This window comes from Triticum dicoccoides, chromosome 3A (genome assembly GCF_002162155.2).
Source record: "Triticum dicoccoides isolate Atlit2015 ecotype Zavitan chromosome 3A, WEW_v2.0, whole genome shotgun sequence".
Taxonomy (NCBI): Eukaryota; Viridiplantae; Streptophyta; class Magnoliopsida; order Poales; family Poaceae; genus Triticum; species Triticum dicoccoides.
The window spans coordinates 709,438,046-709,449,535 of NC_041384.1; the positions used below are offsets into that span (position 1 = coordinate 709,438,046).

Consider the following 11,490-nt stretch of genomic DNA (forward strand, 5'->3'; position numbering starts at 1 on the left):
AATGACCAGATGGTGCAGTGGTCCGAGCTACATAGGATGTCTGGATTGGCCATGAGGGAAGTCATAGTCTGGCTGTGGCCAGCCGAACCCGTCCCCAGCAGCTATTTTGGCCTGGTGCGGCAACCTATTGACGCGCTACCCCGTATTGATGCGGTCAAGCGGTCGTCATGTATAGAAGGTGCGTGGCTGGCCTTTGCCCGTGTCAAGATGCACTGGGCGAAAATGAAGGCTGCCATCGTGGCAGTTGAGGGTCCGCCTGGAGGCAAGGATCATCGCACGCCGGAGCGCTATTTTGAAGACATCCTGGAGGGTGCCGGCTTGATAGAGGGCCAATGTTCGAAGGACATCATATTCGAGTGAATGTATCTGAACTGCCCAGGCGTTGTATGAGCCAAAGCTTTGTAATATATTTATGTTGTTTATTTTAAAGTGTTTTTCCTCCTGTGCGGTTGTTTTTATCCCTAAGAGTTTGCCAGTCGTCGGCTTCAGCCCCCACGTAGACACTATGAGGGTGTTCGGGCTAGCACATAACCACACTAGACCCAATGTCTTGGTCCCTGAAGAAGGTGTTAGTGCGGCGAACCAGGCAATCGGACGGTGTGGCTTTACTACTCTCACTTAGCCATAGGAGTTTGACAATGGGACTATGAGATAGCCCTTGGTGCGTGTGCGGATATCCGAACTTGGATGCCTGAAGCACGTGACTGGAAAGAGCCAGCCCTTCATGTAATACGGAAGAAATCACTAGAGATTTAGCAGGTCGCCGGATTGCTGACCAGCTCTCGCCGCATCATGACAGTCAGTTTTCGGCTTTCTCTACTGAGGTGTTTGACCGGACGAACCAGAAACACAATCGTAGTATTTCTCCCTTTACTACCTTAGCCGAACAAGCGGAACATAAGGTGGTAATCACAGGATTCGGGCAACCCAACTATTGACCAAAGACATGATTCGTAGCCGATGCATATAGTGCCATATTCAGGACACCGAAGCATACTATAAAATTGTTCGAACTTATTTTGTTTGAAAAAATATATGTGGCCGGATAAAGCCCCTGGTGATTTGAATCGTGCCGAGGTATATACAACAACCTGACATAAAGATGGAATACACATTAGGAAATAAGCCAATACCGAATAGGGTTGGGCGAAACTGTTTCCATTATAGTCTGATTGATACATCGAAACGTATTTTTACAGATGATGCGATAAGCATCTAGGCTATTTTACATGTCGGGCACAAGGGAAAGCAATATACAGGTCCTGAAAAGGGGAAGATGATCTTGACGATCCTTTGGATACTCTGCCGCACGTCTGCGCTGCTTGTCGCCTTGGTGTGTGATCCTTTGAGAGGATAAACGATTGAGCATACCCAAGGGGCCTGGAAGAAGGGCTCTTGGTACCGTTAAAAAGTGATGTTGGTTGTAAAGAACCTGAAAATAGAAATAAGTAGAAGAAAAGGAAGAATATAAGGGTCCAGATAGGGTCGAACCATATTGTGGACTTTATTTTTAGTAGGCCTCCGTCCTCGCCCATGGTATCTTTAGTGCGCAGTTATGTACGCACGGTACTATGCCGCTATCAGGTTAGGGTTTTGACGGAGGCTGAATTGCTAGTCTAGCTCTGGATGAGCCGGACTTCCATTGTGCAGGGTAGACCGGACTCGTTTGACAGTGTCCGGGGGCTTTGACTACCGATGTAGTATTCGGCTTAATGAGGCCACCCTATACTTCGGCTGCGAGGGCCGCGTACGAAGGGAGCGCTCCATGTTTCCATTGACTGTTATAAAGCCACGTGGTCCAGGCATTTTGAGCTTTAGATAAGCGTAGTGCGGGACTGCATTGAAACGGGTGAAAGCGGTTCATCCGAGCAGTGCATGATAGCCACTTCAGGAATGGGACAATGTCGAAGATCAAGTCTTCGCTTCAGAAGTTATCTGGGGAGCCAAAGACGACTTCCAGCGTTATGGATCCTATGCACTAGGCCCCTACGCCGGGTATTACTCCTCTAAAGGTGGTTTTAGTGGGCTTGATTCTTGATGGATCAATATCCATTTTACGGATAGTGTCCTGATAAAGCAGGTTAAGACTGTTGCCACCGTCCATAGGGACTCGTGTGACGTGGAATCCGTCGATAATTGGATCGAGGACCAATGCGGTCGAACCTCCATGACGGATACTGGTCGGACGGTCTCTGCGATCAAAAGTGATCGGGCAGGCTGACCATGGGTTAAATTTTGGGGCGATTTGCTCTATGGCATAGACGTCCCTTAATGCGCGCTTGCGCTCCCGCTTGGGGATGTGAGTGACATATATCATATTCACCATTTTGACTTCGGGGGGGAATTTCTTCTGTCCCCCTGTGTTCGGTGGGCGAGGCTCTTCATTGTCGTCCTTGCTGGGTGGACCTTTCCCCTTATGTTTGGTGTTTAGCTTACCGGCATGCTTAAAGACCCAGCAATTTCTGTTGGTATGATTGGCAGGCTCGTCTGGGGTGCCATAAATCTGGCAGGGCCGGTCTAGTATTCGGTCCAGACTGGATGGACCATCCTTGTTTCCTTTGAACGGCTTCTTCCGCTGACCGGGTTTAGATCCACTGAACCCTGCGTTGACCGACGTGTCTTCGGTATCCTCGTTGTTGCTTCGACGCTTGTGCTTATTGCGTCGTGGCTTGCCGTTGCCATCTCTAGCCTCGGAGGTGCCAGGGTCGCTGGTGATGTTGCTTCTACGAGCGAGCCAGTTGTCTTTTCCCACGCAAAAGCAGGTCATGATTGTGGTGAGGGCTGCCATAGACTTTGGCTTTTCTTGGCTGAGGTGTCGGGCGAGCCACTCGTCACGGACGCTGTGTTTAAAGGCCGTGAGGGCTTCGGCGTCCGGACAATCGACAATTTGATTATTTTTAATTAATAACCTGGTCCAGAGTTTTCGTGCTGACTCTCTGGGTTGCTGGACAATGTGACTAAGGTCATCGTCATCTGGAGGCAGAACATAGGTGCCTTGGAAGTTGTCTCTAAAGGTATCTTCCAAATCTTCCCAACTACCAATAGAGTTTTCTGGTAGGCTGTTCAACCAGTGTCGTGCTGGTCCCTTGAGTTTTAGGGGGAGATACTTGATGGCATGGAGATCATCACCGCAGGGCATGTGGATATGGAGAAGGAAGTCTTCAATCCATACTGCGGGATCCGTCGTTCCATCGTATGATTCAATGTTCATGGGTTTAAACCCTTCTGCGAACTGGTGCTCCATTACCTCATCGGTGAAGCATAGGGGGTGTGTGGCGCCTCTGTATCGGGCGACGTCACGACGCAATTCGGATGAAGTCCGTATGCGGTTTTCGGGCCTGGTGAGGTTATGCCTGTCAAGCCAAGCTTGACGCTCGTCATCCCGTGTTGGGGCACGCCCCCTTGATACGTATATTGATCTTGTTTGGCATGCTCTATTATTCGGGTCTTAACGAAGGTCGTAGGTGTATCCTAGAGCCACTATCTCTCTGCCTTTACGGCGAGGTGGTGCGGGCTGGTGTTTGGCGGCCGGTCTGGTTCATCAGCATGGTCGTATCTTGACGATGTGGGCTGCTGCTGCTTTTTTAGACTTCTCGCAGTGGCGATTAGATGGCGCTTAAAGCGCTCCTACTCAAGTGGTTCCTCTGGCACAATGAAGTCTTCGTCGCCGAGGCTCACATCGTATTCGGAGAGCGGTAGATAATTACTATCTTCCGAGTCTCCGTTCCCGACCGGATCGTCGGGGTTGACTTGCCCCTCTCCCACATCGTCTTGTTCGGATGTGGGCTTGACGGGGGCTTCGGGCTCTTCGGCACCCTCCGGAGTGTTATCATCTCTGGTGCCGGTATTACTGTCTTTGCCACGACGTGATTTTGAGCGGCGTCGCTGGCGTCAACGTTTCAGTGGTGCCTCATCAGGTTTGTCCTCTACCGGATCTTTCCTGTTTGTGTCATCGTCCTCTTTGGGTGTGTCCACCATGTATACATCATATGTGGAGGTGGCCGTCCAACGTCCGGCAATCGGTGGGTCTTGGCCTTGTTCATCTCCAGCATCATCGTCCATGTCGTCGATGTCTTCGGAGGCGTAATCCAGCATGTCGGTTAAGTCTTCGACAGTGGCTATGATGTGGGTGGTGGGTGGGACGTAAAATTCCCTGCTCTTAGCCCCTAGTCTGGGCTGGGCGTAGTCCGGAAGTGATTCCTCTGTAATAGCGAGGGATCGCATTAAGTTCAGGGCCTCATTTAAGAGCGAGGTTTGGACGTGGAAGCGAGAGTCCACGGGGCTGGCCGAGGTGAAAGCCCTCTGGCCCTGCCTACTTGGCGCGGACTTCGAGAGTTCGGATCTGGAGTCCGGGGGCGAGTCCGGCCTTTCAATGATAGGGGGAACCAGGACTGATTCCGAGTTTGCCGTGGACACGATCGCCTCCGGATCCTCGATAATGCTGTTTGGAACGAAGAGTCTGGTGGGCTTCACACTCCCATCTTCGAACCTGATGGTTTGCTCCGGATCTAAGGCCAGAGCAATGGTCGGGGCCGCGAACCCTTCGAAGATTAAGTCTCCTCGGATATCAGCGACATAGCTTAGGTTCCCGAAACGGATCTGGTGACCAGGGGCGTAGCTGTCAATCTGTTCAAGGTGGCCAATCGAGTTGCCACGCGGTGCGAAGCCACGGAATACGAAAATTTGGCCGAGGAGGAAAGTCTCCCTCGAAACAACATCATTGTAGATGATCGATCGAGCCATCAAACCTTCTGTCGACGGCATAGTGGAACTCTCAATGAAAGCACCAATGTCGGTGCCAAAACTGGTCGATCTCGGGTAGGAGGTCCCGAACTGTGCGTCTAAGGATCGAAGGTAACAGGAGACAAGGGACACGATGTTTACCCAAGTTTGGGCCCTCTTAATGGAGGTAATACCCTACTTCCTGCTTGATTGACTTTGATGAGTATAGGGGTTACAATAGTTGATCTACCTCGAGATCGTAATGGCTAAGCCCTAGATGTCTAGCCTATATGATTATGATTGCCTCTACGGACTAAACCCTCTGGTTTATATAGACACCGGAGGGGCCTAGGGTTGTACAGAGTCGATTTACAGAGAAAGGAATCTTCATATCCGAACGCCAAGCTTGCCATCCACGCAAAGGAGAGTCTCATCCGGACACGGGGGAAGGCCTTCTATCTTGTATCTTCACGGTCCATCAGTCCGGCCCATGTCACATAGCTCGGACGCCCGGGGACCCCCTAATCCAGGACTCCCTTACCCGCCGAGCCCGCCGGATACGAGCGAGGCAACTTGCTGCTCCACCTCCCTCGCCTAGCTCGATGGAGCCAGTTGCCGCCCCAAGCCAGCGCGTGGTTCAACAACTCGCCGCTCCGGGCCAGCTCGATGAGGAGTTGTGAGTTGCTCCACCGGCACGGCGGGAGCACGGCGGGCACGGGTGTTGTCGATGTCGTCGGCGATGCCGCGTCTTAACACGCCTTCCGTGTCTGTGACTGTGCCTCTCGTGCCTGCGGACGGACCATGCAGGCACAGCCAGAAGTCGGGTGCATGGAGAGCAGCGAGTAGGTGGCCAGCGCCTTCGCATCCGCAATCATCAATGAGTAGAAGTAGAACATGGGAGGCCGCCGCTACTTGGGTCACGTGAAGGCCACTGCCGAGGCGACGCCGGCGTACACAGCCGTTGTCTTGCCCGGTTCTTCTCTTGTGATGACCTTCGTTGATCCCGCATGGGCTCCACGGAAGCGGAGGCGCCGCCTTCCCCTACCGCTGAAGCACCAGCCGGGTTCCGATGAGCTGTGGGGAAGCGAGTCGTCCTTTGCGCTGAAGCATATACCTTCGGGGCTTTCGGCAGTCCGTGATCGGGCTGCCAAACATGAGGAAGACAAAGCGATCCATGGACGGCCATTTAGATTAGGTATTAAGTATACCTCCAGAGCCGGACTAGCACCGCTTAGTTAGTGTAAATGTAATAAAATCCATTATGTTTATATGAAAATCCGGCATTTTTATATGAAATTCGTCATGTTTATATGAAATCCGGCCGTGTTTGCACGAATTTCATCTGATTTGTTTGAGTTGTTGTGAAAATGTATGCGGTTACGGTTAGATGGCATCCTCCCGCATCTTTGTCCACGGATTGGCATCCAGTCTGCGAACGGATGCGGAATGAAATTTACAGATCACCGTTGGAGATGTCCTTACACAGACACTCGAACCCAATCTCCAAATATCTTGAGAATTCTTATTAGGCTTACGGAAGGGGAGGGAATGTAGCAACTCTTTTTCATTATATTTTACAATGTCTAAAGAAGAAATATTCTGGTCCATTGAACAAACTACTAAAATTGAACAAAGCTATTTTTATCAGTATATGGGCTGATCCACCATCTGTGCGATGTGAACCGCGTAGATTGTGGCATGTATGAAAGAATACCATGGGAATAGGACTCCAAGTCTCCAATGTTTAGACGCTTCTAGGTAGTCTCACGGATAGAGAAGCAGTAGGAGAAAAGGACTGCAAGAGAGTTGATCAATCAATTAATTAGATTGCCCATCATCAACCATGTCTTATTTACGGAAAAAATCGATAGATTTTCTCAAGACCTTCGATGTGCCGGCGAAGAATCCGTCGGAGGACGCGCAGCGCCGATGGCGGGAGGCCGTCGGCACGCTCGTCAAGAACCGGCGACGTCGCTTCCGCATGGTCCCCGACCTCGACAAGCGATCCCAGGCCGAGACGCAGCGCCGCAACATCCAAGTTCGTCGATTTGTCCATCCGATGATACACCCTCGATCTCGTCCACGTTCTTCTTCGCCGAGCTAGCTAATTAGATCTACTGCCCTGCAACGCCAATGCATGCATCATGGCATATGGCTCTTGATCTAAAAACTGATTAATCGGATTAATTTGTTGCAATCAATTTCCGATCTGCATGGACGACAGTTACGTGGATCACACATGTTTTAGAGCGATCGAAATTTGTTAGCGATGGCTGCAATAGATGGAGAGATTGACTGTATTAGTAACCTCCGTGGTAGAATTAAGCTGGCTTAAATTCGCCTTGACCAGGATTAAATTTTCTCCTCTGATGTTTGGTTGCATCCCCATAGGAAAAGCTTCGTGTCGCTCTCTACGTGCAGAAGGCCGCTCTGCAGTTCATCGATGGTATGTTCGTCTGCATCACCGGCAACCTGCCATAAACGTCCCATTAGTTTGATTTATGTCCAAATATATTCCTCTGATCGATCGTAACAATGGCGATGTTTCTCCGGTGCCCCGTCGCAGCCGCCCGCAGGGTGGAGCACCCGCTGTCGGAGCTGGCGCGGCAGAGCGGCTTCTCTATCAGCGCCGAGGAGCTGGCCTCGTTGGTGCGCGGCCACGACACCAAGAGCCTGCGCCTCCACAAGGGCGTCGAGGGCCTGGCGCGCAAGGTGAACGTCTCCCTCGCCGACGGCGTCCGGTCCGACGACGTGGGCGTCCGCGGCGAGGTCTACGGCGCCAACCACTACCCCGAGAAGGCGGCCCGCACGTTCTGGATGTACCTGTGGGACGCCAGCCAGGACACGACGCTCATGCTGCTCGCGTTCTGCGCCGTCATCTCCGTCGTCATCGGCATCGCCACCGAGGGGTGGCCGGGCGGCATGTACGACGGCCTCGGCATCATGCTCACCATCTCCCTCGTCGTCACGATCACCGCCGCCAGCGACTACAAGCAGTCCCTGCAGTTCCGGGACCTCGACAGGGAGAAGAAGAAGATCGAGATCCAGGTCACGCGCGACGGCTTCCGGCAGAAGGTGTCCATCTACGACATCGTCGTCGGCGACATCGTGCATCTGTCCATCGGCGACCAGGTTCCGGCGGACGGGCTGTTCATTGATGGGTACTCGTTCATCGTCGACGAGTCGAGCCTGTCCGGCGAGAGCGAGCCGGTGCACGTGTCGGCCACGAACCGGTTCCTGCTGGGCGGTACCAAGGTGCAGGACGGGTCAGCGAGGATGCTGGTGACGGCGGTGGGGATGCGGACGGAGTGGGGGAATCTGATGGAGACGCTGAGCCAGGGCGGCGAGGACGAGACGCCTCTGCAGGTGAAGCTCAACGGCGTCGCCACCATCATCGGCAAGATTGGGCTCGCCTTCGCGGTGCTCACCTTCACCGTGCTCATGGTGAGGTTCCTGATCGGCAAGGCTGCTTCCCCAGGCGGCCTGGTGACATGGGGGATGGAGGACGCGCTGTCGGTGCTCAACTTCTTCGCCGTCGCAGTCACCATCATCGTGGTCGCGGTGCCGGAGGGCCTGCCTCTCGCCGTCACGCTCAGCCTGGCGTTCGCCATGAAGAAACTCATGCAGGAGCGCGCTCTCGTGCGGCACCTCTCGGCGTGCGAGACCATGGGGTCGGCCAGCTGCATCTGCACCGACAAGACGGGCACGCTCACCACGAACCACATGGTCGTCGAGAAAGTCTGGGCTGCCGGCGGGGCGACCACGGTGAGCACCGCCAAGGGCTTCGAGGAGTTCACCTCGTCGGCGCTGTCGGAGGGGTTCGCCAAGCTTCTTCTGGAGGGCGTCTTCCAGTGCTCCGGCTCCGAGGTCGTGCGCAGCAAGGACGGCAAGACCAGCGTCATGGGCACGCCCACCGAGTCGGCCATCCTCGAGTTCGGGCTCGGGGTGGAGAAGAACACCTGCATCGAGCACGCGGCCGCCGCGAAGCTCAAGGTGGAGCCGTTCAACTCGGTGAAGAAGACGATGGCCGTGGTGGTCGCGTCCCCGAGCGCCGGCGGCCGGCCACGCGCGTTCCTCAAGGGCGCGTCGGAGGTCGTGCTCCGCCGGTGCAGCAACGTGGTCGTCGACCGCCACGGCAGCATCGTGGCCCTCACGGAGAAGAACTACATGAAGCAGGTGGCCGGCGCCATCGACAAGTTCGCGTGCGAGGCGCTGCGCACGCTCTGCCTGGCGTACCAGGACGTCGGCGGCGAGAACGAGGTCCCCAACGACGGGTACACGCTCATCGCCGTGTTCGGCATCAAGGACCCGCTCCGGCCGGGCGTGAGGGAGGCCGTGAGGACCTGCCACGTCGCGGGGATCAACGTCCGCATGGTCACCGGCGACAACATCAGCACGGCCAAGGCCATCGCGAGGGAGTGCGGCATCCTCACTCCGGACGGCGTCGCCATCGAGGGGCCCGAATTCCGGCAGATGAGCCCCGACCAGATGAGGGCGATCATACCGAAAATCCAGGCACGTGTCTTCTATCACCATCCTCCATGCTCTGCTTCTCCGAAGAAGTTGATGCCGATGGTGACACACTGTTTGGTGTTCTTGCGTGCAGGTGATGGCGCGGTCGCTGCCGCTGGACAAGCACACGCTGGTGACCAACCTGAGGGGCATGTTCAACGAGGTGGTGGCCGTCACCGGCGACGGCACCAACGACGCGCCGGCGCTGCACGAGGCTGACATTGGCCTCGCCATGGGCATCGCCGGAACAGAGGTTTGTAACGTCGTACTGCCCTGCTATCTTCAGTTCTTCGTCCTGGCATGAGCTTACACTCCTTGCTTGCGATTGCGAATTGTCAGGTTGCCAAGGAGAACGCCGACGTGATCATCATGGACGACAACTTCTCGACCATCATCAACGTCGCCAAATGGGGACGCTCCGTGTACATCAACATCCAGAAGTTCGTGCAGTTCCAGCTCACCGTCAACGTGGTGGCACTCATGGTCAACTTCGTGTCCGCATCTTTCACAGGTACGCACAACCTGAAACTCCATTGATTCTTCATACATGTCATCTCCTGGTATTCTCTTACGTAGGTACATTGAAAATTTGAAATGTGTTTCAGGGAGCGCGCCGCTGACGATCGTGCAGCTGCTGTGGGTGAACCTGATCATGGACACACTCGGCGCTCTGGCGCTGGCGACGGAGCCGCCGAGCGACGACATGATGCGGAGGCCGCCGGTGGGCCGGGGCGACAACTTCATCACCAAGGTCATGTGGAGGAACATCGCCGGCCAGAGCATCTTCCAGCTCGTCGTGCTCGGCGTGCTCCTCGCCAGAGGGGACAGCCTCCTGCACATGAACGGCGACAAGGAACTGCTCAACACCTTCGTCTTCAACACCTTTGTCTTCTGCCAGGTACCACACTCTCCTACACACAAGATCGAAACACAAATTAATCTCCGAACTTCCATTGACACTTTCACCTTGTGACGATCCAGGTCTTCAACGAGGTGAACAGCCGGGAGATGGAGAAGATCAACGTCTTCAGCGGCATGTTCAGCAGCTGGGTCTTCTCGGCGGTGGTCGGCGCCACCGTCGGGTTCCAGGTGATCCTCGTGGAGCTGCTGGGGACGTTCGCCGGCACGGTGCACCTCAACGGGAGGCTGTGGCTCATGAGCGTGCTCGTCGGGTCGGTCGGCCTGGTCATCGGCGCCGTCCTCAAGTGCATCCCCGTCGGCTCCGGCGACGCCTCGTCGGATCGCCACGACGGATACCAGCCCATCCCCACCGGCCCCAGCGCCGTGTGATTTTGAAGACTTTTTGCTGTTGTTTTTCTCTAGGAAGAGGAAAATATGTTAATCCTTTGATGAAAACGATCTTTGCATGCAGCTTCAGTTCAGTGTAGGACGTGCCGGAGCATACTTGCGGCAATGACCATTCCGAGAGACTTGAGTTTCTTTTTTGTCATTGTTTATTTGTTGTGCTTTCTAGCCAAAGATGGTTATGAATTTCGTATTAGGATTAGTTATGATGAATTCAGTTTCTTATCATGTATACACAAACTTCTCTCTAATAGAGAGATGAGTTTTAGCCACGCCAAGGTGGATTGTTGCTAAAAGTCCAAAACTCGTTACCATTGAACTGACTGCATGCCCTCGGCGGAGGACGATCAACGGTTCCTACACCAAGGCCATGGCTTCTCCACCAAGCACGCGTACGGCGCCCTCATGGCTCGGCCAAAGAACGATCTCATTGCCCCTCTCATTTGGAGTGCCAAGGCTCCTTGCAAGCTAAAAATCTTCGTCTGGCTACTCTTTAAGGACCGCCTCAATACCAGGGTCAACCTTGCCCATAAGCATATAATATCCTCGGATATATGCCCCCGGTGTGCTAGGTTATCTGAAGACTCCATGCACCTCTTCCTTACATGCCCACTTGCCAACAGGATTTGGCAACGCATTGGGATTCTGCCACAAAACAATGACATCACTGAGCTTTGGGACGCCATCTGCCTCCTCACCTCCCTACCAAGGCATGGTCCTTGGTCCTCATGGCAATACTGTGGAAGATTTGGGCGGCACGCAATGACATGTTGTTTAGGAGTGTTGATCAATGTTCTGTACTAACCCTTAGAAACATTATTTCTGATTTAGACATTTGGTCTCACCGTCTCGTGGAAACACGAGACAAGGAGGACGTCTTCTCGTGCCACTCCTACATCTCTGCACGTTGCACCATGCCTATGTAATTCTGCACTTGCTGCCCCGGCAGCC

The 11,490-nt window shown here is 54.1% G+C and overlaps 1 protein-coding gene across 4 annotated transcripts; it reads left to right on the forward strand.

Moving 5' to 3' along the window:
• The first annotated feature begins 6,420 nt into the window (after positions 1-6,420).
• On the forward strand, positions 6,421-10,862 carry LOC119273402 (calcium-transporting ATPase 1, plasma membrane-type-like). Of its 4 annotated transcripts, XM_037554573.1 has the most exons (8): positions 6,421-6,760; positions 7,114-7,168; positions 7,289-8,964; positions 9,178-9,237; positions 9,329-9,487; positions 9,574-9,745; positions 9,840-10,132; positions 10,216-10,862. In XM_037554573.1, exons 1-8 carry the CDS (start codon positions 6,566-6,568, stop codon positions 10,522-10,524), a joined length of 2,919 nt encoding a protein of 972 aa, XP_037410470.1. In that variant the 5' UTR covers positions 6,421-6,565; the 3' UTR covers positions 10,525-10,862. The 4 variants fall into 4 exon arrangements, with proteins under 4 accessions (XP_037410470.1, XP_037410467.1, XP_037410469.1 ...); XM_037554570.1 differs by having other exon boundaries at positions 7,114-7,174; positions 7,292-9,237; XM_037554572.1 differs by having other exon boundaries at positions 7,114-7,172; positions 7,299-9,237.
• The last annotated feature ends 628 nt before the right edge of the window (positions 10,863-11,490 follow it).